The 20,928-nt window shown below is 40.2% G+C and overlaps 1 protein-coding gene across 8 annotated transcripts in view; it reads right to left on the bottom strand.

Moving 5' to 3' along the window:
• Window positions 1-20,928, bottom strand: part of LOC124644004 (protein hu-li tai shao) — an 87,303-nt gene that overhangs the window by 25,621 nt on the left and 40,754 nt on the right. For all 8 annotated transcript variants that reach the window (XM_047183174.1, XM_047183176.1, XM_047183173.1 and 5 more), the window contains exons 3-5: window positions 3,287-3,411; window positions 2,621-2,794; window positions 164-296 (exon numbers count right to left, since the gene is read on the bottom strand). In XM_047183174.1, coding sequence (XP_047039130.1) covers window positions 164-296; window positions 2,621-2,794; window positions 3,287-3,388 — 409 coding nt within the window. In that variant the 5' untranslated portion in view covers window positions 3,389-3,411. The remainder of the gene's footprint in view (window positions 1-163; window positions 297-2,620; window positions 2,795-3,286; window positions 3,412-20,928) is intronic.

Genomic DNA, 20,928 nt, shown 5'->3' with positions numbered 1-20,928 from the left:
GAATAGTGCATGCACTTGTGTCTGCGCAAATGCTTGTGCATTATAACATATCCTGCGCAGTTGGCTGATCTCCTTACATGAGAACAGCCGCCGTAAACCATTGTCCTCTAGGAGGACATCATCACGTGTTTCTGGATCCTGCTCGTAGCTACACAATACTCACACTGCGTCCAGCCGAACAGGTCGACGAGCCGATACACCGCCGCCAGCTTACAGCGGAGGATCTTCTCTCCCTTCTCGTAGCCGACGCCCTCGATGCCGCGGATGTCGTTGATGGGGAGCACGCAGGCGGGACCCTGGAGGAAGAGACGGAGAATTTAGACACGCACTAAAGCATCAATCAGAAAAAATGTCTGCACTTTCTTCACCACCAGGAGCTTATTTACTACTTAGCACTACGACTACTCGGTCTACAATTTAAGGCATCCAGCATCTGCCTGTAAACCTTTCGTTAATCTTCAGGTATATTTGTCATCCGGGGCTGCGGGATTGTTCTGAAGAGCAACCGCGGCCTTGGTACATAAAGGGCTTAATTTATTTATTTGCATCAGGCATCTGAGGCCCATAGAAAATACAATACTTAAATATAATAACATTAAATTATAAAACACTAATACATAATATATAAATAACTTAAAAACTAATGTACACGAAGCGTCGGCGTCGTGTTACGCTGCGAGGTGTCGCGTAGCCTGCCTCGGAACCTCCGAAAGGCGACACCCATCGGCCAAAACTCCACCGTCGTGGTGTGATGTAGACGGGACACGTACAACTGCGTCGTTGGTACTGCAGGACGCAGCAGGATGTTGGGTCCAGTTTGTGCGGTACCGCACTGATTCCTACAAGGTGGCTTCTTTTTTCTCCTTTCTACCTTTATGAAGCCATCCTTGTCGCACGTGTCCTTCTTAGGACCGGTCTGTGGCTGCGACGCACATACGTAGATTTGACCAATTTAGGCGGCCAAAAATATTTTACAATGTATTTCGTTTTTTCTATCTTTATTTTATCATTATTTTATTATTTATTTTATTTAAGCATTGTATTTTGATAATAAGCATGTTTTATTGAAAAAAACCGTAACTATTTTTTTTTTAATGTAGAGTATCATATATTTTAATTTTAAAAGTAGTTATGATATTTTTTATTATATCTATTTCAAAATAATATGTAATGTAGTAAAAAAAAAAATTAATATTTTTTTATTCCTCACTTTCTGCCTCTGATATATCAGACTCTGTGTTTGATTCAGCTGGTAGTAGCATATTTTATTGTTTCAGGGCAAAATAATCTTGTTTTGATGTTTTTTTTTTGTTGGTCACATTTCTTCAGTTTCGTATTTCTTTAGTTTTCCTTCGTTTAGTCCTCTCACTACAATCTTTAAGTGATTTAGATGGCCGCCCCGGTCGATTTCCAACACTTGTCGGGCGTTCAAATGTTCTGCTTAACCAATTCTCATTAGTTTTAAGGATTTTTTTTACAGTTTCAGTTTTTTACTTTCGTAGCTATTTTAAAATATGCAAATCTTTGTTTAAAACTGCTTATATTATCAGGCGTGTCACCCTAATAGGTCAAAAGTTAGTTTCCTAGGTAATTTAGTTTTTCTTCCAAATTAGTCAGATCTTGCTATTGTATTTTATTGTAAATATAACGTAGGGTCACTATTTTTACGCCAGAGGTACTCAAAACAAAAAAAAATGCACTTTGTGACATTTTAAAGAAAAAAGTATTTTATTTTTGTATGAGCTTCAAATCTTAAAAAGCCTGTAAGTCGGACATCCGCAGCTATCCGCAGCCAAAAAATATGTCGTAAGCTAGTTTAATATGTCAAATATCTAAAACTAAAAAAAATGTTACGCGGTCGAACGCGATAATATAACAAAATTGTGTTTAAACAAGAAAATTACTAAAAAAATATTTTGCTTACACACCCTCTTTTAAAATTGAAATAATACTATAAAAAATTAAGTGATCACACTTAAAATATATTAAAATATAATAACTGTTACCTACACAACTCGAATCCATCATAATAGTTGCTTAATATCAATTAGATAGCACAAAAATAATTTTTCTTTAATACCGTCTACCGAGATCTCTAAAAACGTATAACGTAAAATTTGCACTAAGGTCAAGTTCCAACTCCTGGTGCAAGCGCATATCGCATGTTTGGTAGGTAGATGTGGTAAATTCTTATTGCTGGGGTATTCCTCTTTCCATTTTACCCACAATTTGATGATAACCTTTATTTAAAAAAAAAAGACTTTTGGCCAGCTAAATTGCTCAAATCTACGTTAGTGCGACGTGCCACGGGTTTGTTTACCCCCTTTTGCCTGAGCCCGCTTTGTTTGCGTCACAGCGGGCTTGTTGATGGCTGCTACTGCTGCGTAGGCGCGTTTGGGGGTCGATGGGGTTTTAGTCAGTAAGAGCCTGACACTCCCTCACCCTCTGCTAACTCAAAGCGGAAGCCGTCATATGATGATTTTTACCATCGGATAATGATTTCCCAACAGAAAAAAAAATATATTTGTCGAAGCATACGTAATGCCTGCGACTTACCGGCCATACCCGGAGTCCAGTCGTGAAGGCAGTTTTGCTAAAAATAGTTGGTATTTTCACTTACCCGCATGCTGCCACTATGCAGGCGTCCCCCCACCATCTCGCGGATGCGCTGCAGCAGCGGCGCGTCGCTACCCTCGTGCATCTGCTGGTCCAGCACGCGCTCCAACTCCTCGCGGAACAGCTTCGACGACATCAGCGCCTCCACGCGCTTGCGACGCTCCATCTCGCGGACGTCCTGCAAGGTAGAAAAGAGTTTTAGAAGACTGCATATCCCGTGAATAAAATGGGTAAATTTATAGTCGTCTATCTGAGGTTCCGAGGAAAGCTACGCATCGCTTCGCAGTTTTAAGTTGTTTATATAAAATATGTCTAAGCATTTAATGATTTAATATTAATGTATAGTATTTTCTATGGCCTTAAATGCCTGAGATAAATAAATAAAATTATACACATGACTTTGATTAGCTAAGAGAAATTGGTCCAACACTTTGGTGTGCAGTGTCTGTCGGTATCGTATAGCTAAATCCAAAAGTAATATAGTTTGCAGGCTCTTATAAAAAGCTAAATCTTACGGAGAAGAACCGGGGAGAAACACCTTGCAACCCAAACTGTCACGTCAGTGTTCTCAGAACCCCTTTTGAACCTCTCACCTTAACGACAACTGCTTCTACTACTGGCATCTACCACACACGTGCTAAGGGACCAGGCACCAGGTCCTGGTACTCACCGCATCGATGTCAGCGGGGCGCTGCTTCATCCTCTCGTCCTCCTCCTCCATGGAGAGCGCTGCCGTGCCGTTCGCCAGCGGCTCCGTGTCTGTGTCGGCCATTGTGGACGGCACGCTGATGATTTCTGAAGAGAGGAGAGACGGAAACATTAGTAGATTGTTCTTAAAGACCGATCAAATTGGAACAATAGGTGTTTTGTATCAAGGAAGTACAACTATACGGGGGCCGAATACAGAACCTCTTTTCGTACAACCCCGTAAACTTCAGTTACCGTTGACACTGCAACCTTCAGGTATCTTATGTCTAAAAGTTATGTATCATCTCATAATTATGTAATTTGCTTTTGTGGTATCAGTGTAGGATTTCAAAACCGCAACAATTACAGATCAAAATTATCTAATGCCGGTGGTCTTTGGTGCTCGTAGGTGGTTCATCACAATAATTAAATCAAATTAACCACATTATAAAGAGTTAGACACATTGCCGAACAAATATGACTGCCTTGGACAGTCAGAACCGAAGATTTCGGGGGACATAAAGAAGAGCTTGACAATTTCGCATATCAACCACCTCTACCCCAAAAATATCATAATTGAAAAGCATTTTATTTAGCATATGCCATAAATTACCTATCATCCAGGTCTTACATATCATTACAGGCAACTTAACAACAACCCATTTCGCGTGCAACTCCTAAACCTCATAATGACACCATTTGCAAGCAGTCACAAGGCGTGCCCAAATCGATGCGCCCGCGCTCGCCCGATCCGTCGGTCATTAGTCATTGTACCGGCTATTCAAATCTAATGGACGATACGTTTAGCCTATTGGACTGAATATTTTATCCTCCTATGTACTAACTTCCGTTAGAAGTTTTAAGGAGACTACTTCGCGTACCTGGATAAAAGGAGCCTATGGCTTGCCTCGATAAATGGACTTTTTGACAGATTTTTTATTTATAAAGGAGAAAGACTAGTAGATCCTAAGATTACTGCGTTCAAATCAACACACATCTTTTGGTGTTAGACCACCCAATTATTGGGGAGATATAGGCTTTTTATCCAGGTACGTGAAGTATTTCCTACGAGACTCCATAATCGCTGGCATTAATTTAGTGTAGAAAAAGCCTCCATAACGCCTCTATAGACGACACCAACGATCAACAATGACATTGTCCAATATTTCTCACCTACACGGCTATAAAACCAACTTTTAGTGTGTGCCGACAATTCACTATGCCCTTGACTCGTCCTAGGCTATAAACTGCTGCCCATGAGCTAGACGTACCTTACGAGTTATTGTTCTAAAGCCCACGCAAGTCTGCGTATGTTCGAGAGGATCAGGTGACAAAACAAAATATAATATCGGATGTGATTCATTGACTTTGAAGATGTTTCGAGGGACGATGTTTTGTGCTTAGTTGTAGATCCTTTTAGGTTTGATTTTAAAGCCATACAATAGCGGTAATGTTTTTAAGGGATTGTATTTTGCAAAATATATAAATCTCTATTTGTAGTTGGTATATAAGAAAATACGTTAGCCCGATTTCACTGGTTACCGACAAAGTGTTAGTTCGATACTGTCAGATAAAGGCTGCTTATAATTTCTGCCAGACATTGCTATCCGAGACCTGTGAAACTAAAGTTTTAGTTTGTCAGATAAATTCCTGATAGGCTATCAGAGACTTTATAAATAACCGGTAAAACTTTCATGCCGTAATATAAGATACTTTTCGAAGATGGTCAGCCGACTCAGATAAAGTCTGGAATGAAAATAATTGCCAGATATGGATATAGGATAGGTTCATGAAGGCACATTCATGAAGAAAGTCCAGAATACAATAAAACCGCAAAAACCAGCATCATATACTTCTGCCTAATCTCCCAAAAGGTCTACTTATTCCGTAGTTTGTCTGTAGGTGTCCAAAACGTTGTACAATTGCGTTCGGGCGGAGTGCACGAGGTACAATAGGACGAGACTATTCAGTCAATTTCCGCTCGCTGTATACAACCGCTGAATGTAATCATTACTGAATATTTTACTTTGAAGATTCAAGTCACAGCGGGACACTGATTATCTCGCATATATCCCCAGAAGGGATAAGCATAGGCGTAGCTAAATACACCTAAGCCACATTTTGTCAAGGAAAATAGGGCAGAGGATAATCTTATTTGTCAAATCCTATTTTCGAGGTCATATAAACAAAAAATATTTGGAAAACTTAATTAATGTTAAAGGACGTCCTCAGGCACGGTGGAGTGATGACTTGCGCAAGACGGCTGGTAGGAGCTGGATGCGAGAAGCCGAAAATCGATCTCAGTGGCGTGCACTTGGAGAGGCCTATGTCCAGCAGTGAACTGCGATAGGCTGATGATGATGATGATGATGATGAATTAATGTTGCCGACGAACCACGAAGCTTAGGAATCGTGTTATGAAGATGTGTCCAAAATCTATAGACGCGAAGTAGGTTCAGTGTCAAACATCATTTTGTGCTACAAAACTTTACAATGTACCAGAGTATATGGCTGGAAAAAATATCATTTGTGAGATGACGTCAAACAGAGAAGTATGGAAGAAGAAGACACACTGAGCCCATCACACATAAGGATAAATGGCAGAAATATGATGATTCAATTTTAACATCTCCTCAACTATCTCAACTGCTAACTATAAAACAAGTATTTGAACCCCTTAACCGTCCTAAAAAACTGGTTAATACTCGAAGGCGTCGTAATTATTTTTTGTGTATTTCCGCGTACAAGAGCACAGATATATAATTATGGGGTATTATCATGGTGAGTTGCCTACGCAACTGATTCTGTAATGGTTTGCGCTACGTCTATGATGTAAATTGTAAAAGTATAGAAACCTTTGTGTTGGAATAATTAGAATTGGTGAATTAGAGCTTATAAGAACTTTCAAAATGGAAAGTTACTATAGGAATGTGACATTTCAACAATATTTGATATTGGAGTCAAGAATTGTATCTCATCGATTTTAATTCAAGAAATAACTTCTACACAAGAGTAGGCATTAAAATTAATAAGAATAATTAACGCCTATCTTCTAACACAACCTTATTGCAGGCAGCATGATAGTTTGAAAACCAATCATTTTCAGTCCTAGAGTAAGATGGAGTTTCTTGCCAGTTCTTCTCCATAGAATCATATTTGCAAGATCCTTAAGTTTCATAAGGACACGTCTCTTGTTTTAACTATATTTCCCAAAATAGCAGCCCAAAAAGAGCCACAAACGCCCACCGGTCACTACAACTGTCTGTGGACGCATGTCTGACCCTCCCTCCTCACCCCCGGCCGTGACCGACCCGGGAAGCCCCGCGTGGCCCACATAGTTGTAATCTGTTATCGATCCGAACGCTGCACCTTCGAGTCTGGCTAGTCTGTGAGGTAGAAAGGTGAGCAGACATGTTGCTGGGGAGTTTGAAAGACTGGTACGAAGTTGCATATGGTTAGACTGGAAGCTGAAACTAATGTAGCTTGAGAAAAGGCTAGGAAGATTATTGTTGCTAGAGTTTGTTGCGCCACTTCTTCTCAGCAAAAACACATAGGAAGTTTTACCGTTTTCAGTATCAATCATCTCCTTTTTCCCAACTATGTTGGGGTTGGCTTCCAGTCCAACCGGATGCAGCTGAGTACCAGTGTGCCACAAGGAACGACTGCCTATCTGACCTTCTCAACCCAGTTACCCGGGCAACCTAATGCCCCTATGGTAAGACTGGTAGACAGACTTACTGGCTTCTGACTATCCCTAACGAAGATGTTCAAATGACAGCCGTTAACAATACTAGTATGGTCTAGTCTTCTTTTACCTATGACCTGCACAAAATCACCACATAAGAAGAACAGGCCTCACACAAATCAATGCGCCGGGCCCCGGGTCCAACAATTGAGTGAAATTAAACATGGCGCCCGTCCGGTCGTTGACCTCCGGCCGTGACTGACAGTAAGTCATATTTGACAGACAACGGTCCATTGTACGTGTGTGTTTTTTTATAAGTATATTTATATTGATTGTAGTAATGGTGTTAGGTTTTTAAAGGTTGCGGCTTGTCTGGTTATTTTTACAAGTCTAACCAGAGGGCTATGTTTAGCAGATAATTGACAGAGGCTAATTACTAGGATGACGTAGGACCAGAAATGTAGGTTTTTGTTTTCTGGTAATTCGCTAATATTGTTGCTGTTTTAAGCACGCTTCTTCACTGTTTACAAAGCACCTTGCTTGGTAGAACTTCAGAATGAGTAACACCAAAACTGTGCTACTAAAATTAGTGGTATTCAATAGTACCTAGTTACTCGGGATGCACCCGTGTCCCTAGCATGCAACATACCGTACAGATAAAAAATAACTTTTGTCCTTAATCAGGCTCTAGGCTAGATTGTAAACCCATTTAATGCGATACAGTATTTTTGACGTGAAAGCCACACAGACCGAGTTATTTTTTAGGTATATATTTTATCAGTAAGGATAATGTAATACAATACACACAAGCGTAGCCGGGTCGACTCGCTAGTAGATAATATAATTTATTGCGGTTGACCACATAATTGAATAGCAATAAGCTTCCGAAAGCGATCAAATTCAATTCTATACTGTTCAGTCATAAATTACATTATAACGAGAATTAACTATTAAGTGATCTGAGACAGAACAGGAAAATTATATTTTGACAAATTACTGCTGGTTTCGATTGGTTATGGAGGATAATATTAATTTAGTACCATACCAAAAATATTTATCTACTACTTAAATGCGGATTGCTATAACATATGACCTATCTATCCGTGGTTTTGCGATTCGATATTGAAAGACATATTTATTTGTATAGTGCTATGTCAAAATTCAATCTACATACATAATTACAAATCAACAGATATAGACAGGTTACAGAAACCAACCATTTAAAACATAATTATAATATACTAGCCGTTTTCCCACGGTTTCACCCGCGTCCCGTGGGAGCTACTGCCCGCACCGGGATAAAATATAGCCTATGTTACTCGCAGATAATAAAGCTTTCTAATGGTGAAAGAATATTTAAAATTGGTCCAGTAGTTTTTGAGTTTATCCATTACAACCAAACAAACAAACAAAGTTTTCCTCTTTATAATATTAGTATAGACTAAACAACGAAAATCATGTGACATAATACGAAATAATCTTAGATAACGGAACCAATTAATCATACCTCTAATATCCGCCTAAAATAATACATTAAACGAAATATCATATTACTGGCAACATCAAAAATAAAACCTTTTTATCAACTGGCAGGCCTACGCCGTAAATATGCGCTCTCGTCGCCCTTTAACGAAAAAAAAGTAAACAACAAGGAGTATTGGTGAAAATTTTAAATTTGGAACTGGCGGAAGCGCATTCCACGCTCGGCAGTCGTCTATTTCGGTCGTGTCTACGGTTGGTCTTAATAAAATTCTTGTAGTTTTTTTTTTTTGTTGGAATTTATTAAAATTCCTTTTAGGGATGGTAAAAGTTTTTGTTTGGACAGGCTGTTAATGCGCACTGTCGTTGTAATAACATGTTTTCATCGGGAGAGAGTCATCTGGGTAGTAAGGAGTTAATGTGTTACTAGTGGTTCGTTTCCATCATTAATAAGTTCATGATCAGTCACTTTTGAACCGACAGGTATAAATTTTAGTAAAAGCATTACGCCCTTTCTGCAGTCGGGTAGTAAGGTCACCGATACGACGCACAGATTTGAAGAAGATCCTCAAATTCTAAGCAGATATAACAATTCGGGTCTATCAGAGTGGTCTGCAAACACCAGTCTTTAAATAAAACTGATGGCTGAATATATCGTTACTAGCTTCTGCCAGCGGTTTCACCCGCATCCCGTGGAAACCTCTGCACGAACCCGGATAAAAAGTAGCCTATAGCCTTCCTCGATAAATGGGCTATCTGACACTGAAAGAATTTTTCAAATCGGACCAGTAGTTCCTGAGATTAGCGCGTTCAAACAAACAAACAAACAAACCCTTCAGCTTTATAATATTAGTATAGATAACTCCTTACGCTTTGTGAAAATGCTATTCCATTACATACTTCCATATAGCAAGATGCGACATATTATCGTCCACTCCTGACGTCACAAACATCCCGCGAGACAGTGGAAACACGCCCCAAATGCATTGTTTACGTTACATTTTATCACGTAATAACTTCGACGAGAGAATTACTATGTGTAACTAATTGGTGACGTGAAGTACTGAAGTGTCAGGGATAGCGTGAAATAGCTCTTTTCTGAGATAATTCAAGTTATATGTGGTTGTGGCTCAATTGTAAAGCGTCAGCGTCAAGTAGATTTGATTTCAGATCAGGTAAGTATCAATGTTTTAAATTACAGTAAACAGTTCAACTACAACCGTTCGGCCTCTGCCTCGAATTTTGCGGGCAGCGGGGCGGCAGCGGCGGCGGCGCGGGAGCGGGGCGGGCAACGGATACGTGTTCTCGAAACTAGCGGGCAGATCGCGCGGCACTATAGCAGTGTAGTGTTGTGTTCTGTTGTGTTTGCTGTTCCATATGGGTGTCCTCTCAAAGATGGCCGAAATAATTAGCTCTTGCACGTCCGAACACATTTTGATACGTCACAAAAAAATGTATAACACTATGCCTACAATGCAGATGCCCAACGCGGGCGGTCACCGCTTGACTGGAGCGCACCGCTCGTTGCCCGCCGCCGCGCCGCTGTATTCGAGGGCCGGTCCATATGAATATACGCGTAAGATCCTGCCGCTCCCGCGCCGCCGCCGCTGCCCCGCCCCGCTGCCCGCAAAATTCGAGGCAGAGGCCTTCCCGATATTTTATATATGTGTGCATGTGTATTCTAAGTATGTATGTATGTGTGTGTAGAGATAATATTTTGACAATAGCCCCATACAAGGAATGTCAAATTCTTAGTTAGTATAAAACAAAAGATAGACATAATATTTTTTCGGAATTGCCAATAAGCATTCTGAAACCCAGGAAGCGAAGCAAGTATCAATATATTTTTTTTGAGTTATGAAGAACTTTAGACATTAGTGACTGACGGTAAAGGAATACTTTTTTGAAGAAAGCTGGCCTTTAAAAGTCTGTGATAAGGCCCTGCAGTTGGATAAAAAAAGGCTGATGAACACTATTATTCAATAGCTTTGGTGCATTCACCCACCCGCATCTAGCTTAGTTCTACTTTCCTACCTAATCACCATGTCTAGACATTCATCCAATCGTTTAAACAAATCGCAGTTAGGCTTTGCGTCCAAGAGTGCATTGGGTATTTAAGCACACATCTACTCATACATCATTTACGTAAAATTCTGCAAAGTTTATCAGATTGCAAATGTAAAAGTGCAATAGTGCAATCGGGAGCAAGAACCCTGTCTACCCCGGGACCTTAACTATAGGCGATCGAGGAAACATTTCGATATCGGGTCACTACACAGCACTTGCAGAAGGCCTACTCTAAGGCGATTATCACACTGCCCCGCATGATGCAGCGTAGTGCGTGGATGCGTTTTTTTCCGTTGTATGGAAATATCTCCGTTTGTATGGAAAACACGCATAGTCCAACACACTGAAAATGCATCCACGCGCGTTCATGCGGATCACGCACATACATGCGGAGAAACACGCACCCCCGCGCGTAGGTGCGGGGCGAGACGCAAGGTATGGCACACTGAATCCCGCATTGCCGCGCGTGATTTTGAATGGGCGTGACGAGTATATTTGAAAATGGAAGCCGCCTTGCGTGAATCTACGAAACGCACCTACGCGCGTGAGTGCGTGAAAAACCCGCACGATGATGCAGATCTGCACTCCCGCAGGAACGCGCGTAGGTGCGTCGACACGCAAGATGCAGCGTGATGCGGGGCAGTGTGAAGATCACCTAAATATTCATAACAAGGATGTAAGTTATAGAAAATCGACAAAAGATCACTTTCAAATGGGGGTCCTTAAAATTCGTTGAGCCATTTATCATGTCTATCACTTGAATGGCACATATTCTATCATTGTTAATCGGCGGTTTCCAATATTTTATCTATCTGTTATTTTTCTTACTAGATATAGAAAGTTGACATTATTTGAATGTGACAATATTCTATGTCTAGTATGAACATAAATAGGTAGATTATTATGATCGTGTACATTGCGACGACAAAACTTGGCAGAAAAAAGCAGTTTTTACCAGAAGATAAATTATAATATTTAAAAGAACTTTCGTTTTACTGTCCATAATTTAATTAACTTTCTTCATATTCGCTTGTCTACAAGAAGTATTGGTACTTCTGTATAACTTGTACAGTGACATAAGGCTGGCCGGCGTGCGCCTACGCCGGGGTCAACGCCCCGTGAGTCACAGGCCCTTACTTGTAAGTGTAGGAGTAAAGTACATTTGCTTAAGAAATAACAACTGAGGAACTTACGTTGGACTGCTTGCATCATTTTTGCATTAACGGTTGTTGCAAGACATTTTTGAAAATAATAATAATGGCGAATTGTTAAGGAGATAAGCCATACAGGACATATTATAGTTAGTGCACATTTGCTTGGACTGCGGTGCACTCACCATTCTTTCACTCTCATAGCGCGATGCGACGACAATCCGACACCACGGGGAGAGATTATATCATATCGTTTATTGGATTCCATAGTGTACATTAGGTGGAGAATATATAATAAAATGATTGTCACAATTATGGACCCTGATGGACACAGCAAGATAACCAAGGGGTATTGGGTTGCCCGGGTAACTGGGTTGAGGGGGTCAGATAGGGCAGTCGCTCCTTGTGGCACACTGGTACTCAGCTACATCCGGTTAGGCTGGAAGCCGACCCCAGCATAGTTGGGAAAAAGGCTCGGAGGATGATGAACACAGCAAGATAGAAGAGAGGAAGGCGTTTAATGTAAGATAGTACCTATACTATTTACTTAGTTAATAGCTTTCTTTTATAGTGTCATAAGTATTAAGAATTTAGAATCACAAGCAGGACCGACATTAACGTGCTCTCCGATGCACGGGTGTATCAATCACCGACTTCCAGACTGATTTTGAGGGAATTTCAAAGACTAGATCTCTCAAAAATGCCTTCAACAGATAACTCTGCTTATCCTGTACAAAACAGTGGGTACTCTGTGGCACAAATTCGCATACCCCTGCTAGTGAGTCGAGCCAACAGCTCCAATGAATGGTCTATTCACTCGTGAGTCACGGTGGCTTCGAGCCAAATATTACGCTAATTAACGTATGGTATGGGGTTATGAACTCTGGTACGGTGTAGCTGTGGTATTTCAAGCGTAAGGTTCATGGGTTTTGGGTGTTAGATTGATAGGAATAGTTAAGTACTTGATTTATAGATTGCCTATGACAGGGATGGCGAACCAATGGCACGGGTGCCCGTAGTGGCACGCAGTTAAATAATTTGGGCACACCATTATTTTGAACTAGCTTCCGCCAGCGGCTTCGCCCGCGTGGTGTGTTGATAAAAAGTAGCCTATGTGTTAATCCAGGGTATCACCTATCTACATACCAAATTTCAATCAAATCGGTCCAGCCGTTTTTGCGTAATTGAATAACAAACATACATCCATACATTCTCACAAACATTCACGTTTATAATATATGTAGGATGTAGGATGTAGGATGTAGGATTTCTTATTAAATTTTCAATTAATTTTATTTAATAACCTACTATTAAATGTTTCTCGTGTTATCAATCGGATCATATAGGAACTATTTCCCATATTCCAAACGGAGCCTATTTTATTAAGATATCTGAGCATTAATGTTAAAAGATTTTATGAAAATTTGCAAATCAAAGACAATTCCCTTCTTTATAATCTTTTACCTTTTCTTGTTAACTATTTGTCATAAAGGCACGCCTCTATAATATCATTGTTTTTTATTTAATTTGGCACGTAACTCAATAAAGGTTCGCCACCCTGGCCTATGATATAGATAGCACAGGGTGCGTTAAAGCGATCAGAGTTCTATACTTTTTGACTAATGCCAAGTAAAGTTATATGGATTTCTCACAATCGTACATATTTCTATTAAAAATCATTCACTTCAAATCCTTGTTTTTTTTTTTTAAGAAATTTCAGTTCATTCAATTTCACTCTTGCTTCCTGAGGTATCTTTTCAAACAGTTCTCCTTTGACGCTTTCTTGTGTTTTTATACGTACATTTTTATCATCTAGAAAGCATTTGTAGTCGAATTTATTGCAGAAATTGATTTTATAATAAAATCAATCACTATCACTAAAATCCCACCATTCATTCATCTCCAATACTAAAAACCTAAATCTCATTAACTTAACCCTACACATGGAAACTCCTCTCGTAATATAAAATCCATACCCATTCTACAGAGACCTGTAAGCACGACAGTGACGTCACCCTGGGCGCGAATCAATCGATGGGCTCACCCACCATACAGCTACATGGCATTGTGTTGCCATGGGAGTCTCCTTTATGGCTTACAGTATGGAGCCAGAATATAATGGTAATTTAATTTTGTTGTGAAAAACATGATGAAGGAAAATATGACTGACTGGCTTTAGCTACCAATTGCAATGTGGCTTCCCGTGGAAATTCACCAAAACACCAAGTCCAGTTTTTTTTTTTTAAGTAGGTAAACAGAAGCATTCCTTCATTGTTCTGTGTAAAAAAGTGTAAAAGTGTGTATAACACTTCAATATGATATTTATTGCAGATACATACTAAAATGGAGAGAAATTCTGTCAGCATATGACTAAAAGAGTGTGCAAAAGGTGCTTATTTTCTATCAATTTAAAGATCAAAAACCCCTAAAATTCCTACCAAAATTGCCATCTACACCGACCACAAAGAAAACTAATAAAACGCTTTCTGAGAAACGCACCCCTCAATATGACGTCACGAACTACCCTCGTGCGAAGGTCGGAGAGGTCGGTGTACGGGTGGCTCGCCCGGGTGATTGTCATTTGTTATATTTTATCCTACTAATATTATAAACGCGAAAGTTTGTATGTATGGATGTATGGATGTTTGTTACTCTTTCACGCAAAAACTACTGAATGGATTTTAATGAAACTTTACAATAATATAGCTTATACATCAGAATAACACATAGGCTACAATTTGTAAACATATTGTTCGAAATACTAAACCTGCGCGCGCAGACGAAGTCGCGGGCACCAGCTAGTATGGATATAAAGCTGAAGATGGTTGTTATTTGTGTTGAATTTGGTGAAGAAATGCTGCGAAAATGTTCTGGCTCTACTTCTTCCCTCGTTTTCACACTGACAGAGATTCAATATCTATGTACGTATTTATATACCTCTATATAAAAATTAATGTCACTTTTCGTTGTAATTGTATAAACTCGGGAACTGGCTAACTAAACCAAACGTTTAGGCTTTGTTCGAACTGCTTAGTTTTTTTTTTTTTTTTTATAGGTAATAATGTCGGGACACCTTTACACACACGGTTGGTTAGCCCCATGGTAAGTTATTAATTAGGTAACTTGTGTTATGGGTGCTAACACAACTGATAAACTACATATAGCTACATATATACATATTTATAAATATATATTATAACACCCAGACCACGGCCAACAAGCATGCTCATCACACAAATGTCGACCGAACCGGGAATCGAACCCGGGACCTCAAATTCGGCAGTCCGGCATGGTGACCATTGCGCCATCGAGGTCGTCATACTTAGTAGATGGTTTATGTGAAGTGGCGTACAAAAAAAGGCTGTTAATAACCCAGAATTGTATTGCTGCGCCCTAACAAGGTACCTATCATGTATGTACCTCTACATTCTATAACACCTATGTAACACTCATAATCGCAATAAATATTTGAGGTTTGAAGTTAAGACCACTGTCTCCCTGCCATCATTAAAGGATGTCTACTGTTGTCTCCTTGTCAAAGAAAACAAAGTAATCTGCCGGGGAGTTGCGGCATTCGCATTACGGCAGCGACTGTACGCATAGCGCGCCATATTGATTACCTAGCGCCGGACTATTGGCGCCCGACGTGGGACTGATTTTAGTATACACGACATTACATACATAATATTACTTGTGTGATTAAATGTGTGTCTAAGAATATGAGGTCTAGTAATTGTAATTAATAAAACGAATTCAATATAATGCAATATGTAGGTAAGATATAAATTAGAAGTAAGCAGTACCTTTGTACTATTTTATGTCATTACTTCTCCTCTGCCATATGTTTCCTGTGTACATAGTTAAATAAATAAATATATCTCTCACTTTTGGTAAAGAAAAAAAATTGCCTAGTACGTAGGTACATCACTTATGTAGATAGCTATATTGTAGCTAGTCTAATTCCTGCCTAGTTACAGATAAAATAAAGTGTACAAGGTAGGTTTATCTTTTGCTAAGCGTCCAAAAGATTGCTACAAAGCAATCATAGATTAAGATAAGACCGTCCATTATGTCACCCTTATTTATCACTATTGTTCTTTCTCCTCTATTTACAAAGCTTATCCTATCTCTAGTTGCTTATTCACCAAATCGTATTTGATTACCTGCAGAAAATTACGTGATAAGAGAAAATCTGGAATGCTGTCTTTTGACCATTGATTGCACCTTTTTAGAAATTACCTTTTGCTGTATCTAGGTCAAAGACAGTCCTTATTTTATTTCAAACTAGCTTCCGCCCGCGGTTTCACCCGCGTCCTGAGGGTACTGCTTCCCGTTCCCGAAAGATGACAAAAACTCCTATGTCCTTCTCCTGGCTCTAAACTTCCTCCCTGCCAATTTTCAGCCAAATCGGTTCAGCCGTTCTATATGTATAAACATATATAGACCTTTATTACAAAAAGTCAAGCTAGTTACTCGGATCTAACGAATCTGGAGAGGGAGTCAGATAAAAGTCAAAACCCTACACGAAATACTTCACGCATCAGGACAAAAGCAGCCTATAACTTTCCTTGACAAATGGGCTATCTAACAAACAATAACATTAGTATATAGATAACAAAAATACCAAAAAACTCAACGTAAAAAGAACAAAGGAACTAACTTCCGAGTTGACGCAGAACGGACGCGTGCGGGTAGTATTGATTCGTCGGCACTGCTGGCGCCCACGTGGGGCCGGGTTATTGCGACTAGCGTTCAATGTACTGGGGGTAGAATGAGGGTAGTTTGCTAGTGAAAAGGAATTAGATTGTGGGGTATTTAATTAGTTTGCATATTGGATTAGATACAGTAACTCTGGGTTGAAAAGGTCAAATAAAACTGAGGCTCAGTAAAAATACTAATCAGCTGCATCCAGAAAGAGTGGAACCCCATAGTTTGGACTGAGTCTAAGCTACTAATTTTAATATAAGATTTGTAGTAACCTACTATGGATGTAACTGGTCCGAAATAAACAGTATTTTTTTAAGCAGACTTTCTGTTCTTGTTAATAAGTTACAAAAAGCATAAAAATTTAAGTTCAATGCTATAACCGGCGTACGAACGTATAGGATCTTCCTATAATATTTTTCAGTATTTTTTTTAATTAATGCTCAATCCTTTTCCATGTGAGAGGAGGCCTGTGCCCAGCAGTGGGACGATAAAAAGGCTGTAACAGTAACAGTATTTTTTTGTTATCAGATAGGTAACAGAAACACATCTTTCTTCCTCAAAATCTTCAAACAAACACACTGGTTATCACAAAAGGCAGGGTAGTACTTGTACGGCACACAAAAGGCTTTGTCTCCGCTAGTACCCCAATTCCGGGGGTAGGATATAGGTCAGTTATTTACGCAGCGGTGAGGGTAGCTGGATATAGAGGTACTTGTGTGGTGATGTGGAAGGAAATGCGTCTCTATTTTCGGTTGGGAGAAAGGTCAGCTTCGATTTTGGTTGAGATGTCTTTATCCTTTTAGTAGAAAGTATACCGTTAGATAAAATTGATTGTAAGGTCGTCTATCTCGCATATTTTTATTGATTATATAGCTATCGAAAGCATATTCATCCATGTCTCGATATAAAGCAGCCTGTAGATATTTTCTTGACAACTAAGCTATCAGAGAAACACGGAAAGTATTTTTCTAATCAGTCCAGTTTGATATAAACAGCTTTATAATATTAGTTTAAACTTCAATCTTGAAGTTTTACGGGTGCGAGTTTTAGATCTTTTTAATAATGATATAGATGTCTTATACACACTTAACTTACAGATAACATTTTTCATAGATTCCAGCTACAGTCATTTACAGCTGTATTCCCTAAGACACAGCAACTACCAAACAATTCTACACACATAATCTCCCATAAAACTAGCAACAAAATACCCCGTACAACCAACTTACAAAAAGCCAGTATAGCATGATATTACACAATAAGGGTAACTTCCGCATCACGCCTCTAACTGGGCGGGCGAGCGGTGTCACGCGAAATATTATGTTAATTTCGCTCTAATACGACAGTTACTTGTGGGAGTACTGCTAACCTTATTTAAGGGAATTCTAGCATGAAGAATATAGAATACTAGCCGTTGTACCGCGGTTTCATAAGAACTACTGCTCGTATGGGAATAAGGGTGCGTCCACATCTGGCGAATGCGCCGCGAATGCGCAGCACGCGAGCCGATCGCGAGCTGTCCGCGAGCTGCGCGCGTGCAGTCACTGCAATAGTTCGGTGCGCCTCTTTAGCGCAACTCACGCAAGGCTCGTATAGAGCGCGCGAGCGGCGCGCGATCTGCGCGCAATCAGTTCTCGCCCTTACAGTTCCGTATATTGGCTCAGTACTATCGAAGATGGCAGACGTCGCGCGCCGCCTGCGCGCCGCTCGCGTGCGGCGCTTAGGTCGCGCGCGAGCTGCGCGCGGGCGGCGCAGAAGCGGCGCACGAACAAAAATGCACGCGCGCAGCTCGCGGACAGCTCGCGATCGGCTCGCGTGCTGCACATTCGCGGCGCATTCGCCAGATGTGGACGCACCCTAAAATATAGCCTATGTTACTCGGGAAGAGTGTAGCTTTACAACAGTGAAAGAATTTTTCAAATCGGTTCAGTAGTTTTGGAGCCTTTAGGGTACAAACAAACACATGTTTCCTTTAAATAAAACTACTTTTACGGATTTTATCGCGTTATATTAATATTATTTAATCCCGACGTTTCGGATCCTTTACAGCATCCATGGTCACGGGCAGACATCTCCGCAGAGGTCTCGCAGAGGGCAGAGGTCTCGGGCGTCTGCCCGTGACCATGGATGCTGTAAAGGATCCGAAACGTCGGGATTAAATAATATTAATATAACGCGATAAAATCCGTAAAAGTAGTTTTATTTAAATGTCTAATATTCGCGTAAGTGTCAGAAATCACATGTTTCCTCTTTATTATATAAAGTAGAGATATAGTATAACTGAGCATTTTGGAATAGAGAGTTCAGAGCATAAAAGTTATTCTATAAACACGTGAAAGATTGTTCAGTAGGTTATGAGTGTATGGCAAAGAGTATACAGACGCGGCGGAAACCGTGGTTTATAATATTTTAGTGCTTATTTATAGTATCTACTCTTTGGCTACTTCTGAATAAAATCTTCCTTAACTTATCGATCACTATAGTTTCTATCACACCTTTGCGTCATCTTTTATCAATAACTTTTTTCTGTCAAAACCCCCACATCCTCCAATCCTTTGTAAGCTGTTTGTGTTACAAGGCCACAATAACTCTTACAAAAAATCCTGCCCCCCCACTTGACCAAATCTTAGGAATTAAATGAATTTGCGAACATACCACATTTATAACATCAAAATCATCAGCCATCTCAATAAAACTATTACAGGACAATGACCTGTGAAATACCTATAAAATAATATAAATACGTACAACACAAGCATCTTCCTGAAAGGGCCCATAAAATGGCAAGCGCGAATCGCACGCGCATAAGACGGTACGATAAATAGGTACCACCTGACACAAAGCACGCGATTTTCAATCGTAAATCTAAAGTTATAAGGCTCAAATTGTCCTTTCTATGCTATTGGGATATGTAGGTTTACAGCTTTAGACATGTGTGTTTACTCATGTTTAGGAAAGATGTATAGATAGTAAATTAATATATAGCGAGTTTAAGTAACTTTCATAAAGCAGTCCAGAGTCTGGAACGAGGTGATTGATACACCCGTGCATCGGAGAGCACGTTAATGTCGGTCGTGTTTGTGATCTCTCTCCGGTGTCGGATTGTCGTCGCATCGCGCCATGAGAGTGAAGGAATACTGAGTGTACCGCAGTCCAAGCAAATGTGCGTGCATTGTAATATGTCCTGCGCAACTGACTGATCTGCTTAGAGAGAGTAGCCGCCGTGGCCTGTAATTGGTCTAGGCGCCATTATTATGAATGACGAAGTTAATAATCGAGAACTGTTTATATTTCGATATGACACTGCAAAGGTAGATCTATGCTTATTTCATCACAGTTTACACAAAGCATTGCTGTACAAGGGCAAATATTTACGTCTTCAAATCAAGCTATGGGATGAGTACTACACCGTGGGTCATCAACATCTGCCTAGCCTTCCCCAACTATGTTGGAGTCGGCTTCCAACATAACCGAATGCTGTTAAGGTCCAATGTGCTATATGGAGCGACTGTCTACTATATGAACTCCAAAACCCAGTTACCCCTTGGTAATACCGGTTGTCAGACGTTCTGGCTTCTTCATCGAATGTCGAATGTCGTTTTACCGTCAAAGCTTGACAAACAAAATTACTTCCAACTTCATTGTAGCTTGGATACCCCTAAGTTAACAAACTTTCTAGCTCTGGACCACCCGTAAAGACTGCCAAAGATGCCCAAATGACAACCGGGACCCACAAATTTAACGTGCCTCTCCATCTCAGCAACTCTGCAACATCGTACCAGGTTACCAGCAGGTTCAAGGCACCATATGCAATGGTATATGCAACGATATGTCATTAAACACACGTGGATAAACACGAAGGTACGTGCGACGCCATCTTAGTACGAGTCAATACTATTAGTAGATTAAACAAACCATTCGTATTCCTTGCCATGGATGAGTAAGTAGGTGAAGTTATAATACCAATCTGTACTAATGTCATAATCTATTTGTTTACTTGAAAGCGCAATGCGAACCGACTTCAAAAAATATTATATTTTGGATCAGTAAGTCTGACACCAGTCTAACCAAGGGGTATTGGGTTGCCCGGGTAACTGGGTTGAGAGGGTCAGATAGGGCAGTCGCTCCTTGTAAAGCACTGGTACTCAGCTGCATCCGGTTAGACTGGAAGCCGACCCCAACATAGTTTGGGAAAAGGGCTCGGAGGATGATGATATCCCATTCGTCGAAGAAGGCTATAGGACTAACGGGGACATGTGGTAGTTCCCAAGGAACGAAAGTGAAACCGCTAGTAGAGGCTAGTGGAAGATAATACAACGTTATTTCAACCAGTCTAGTTCCTAAGGAAAATCTATTTCTGATATTAGGTAGGTTAACATGACATAATAACCAGAACTTGGGACTTTTACCCAAATGCATGAAGAAACTCATTTGCATATATAACCGCTCTTACCAACAACTTATATAATCATAATCACAACCACTTAATGCAGTCACTTACCCACAGTCTCACGGGTCTGTATTACATCATGTAAC

Source organism: Helicoverpa zea, chromosome 29 (assembly GCF_022581195.2).
Source record: "Helicoverpa zea isolate HzStark_Cry1AcR chromosome 29, ilHelZeax1.1, whole genome shotgun sequence".
Classification (NCBI taxonomy): Eukaryota; Metazoa; Arthropoda; class Insecta; order Lepidoptera; family Noctuidae; genus Helicoverpa; species Helicoverpa zea.
Note: the sequence above shows the minus strand (reverse complement) of the source record. Positions and strands in the feature narration are given on the sequence as shown.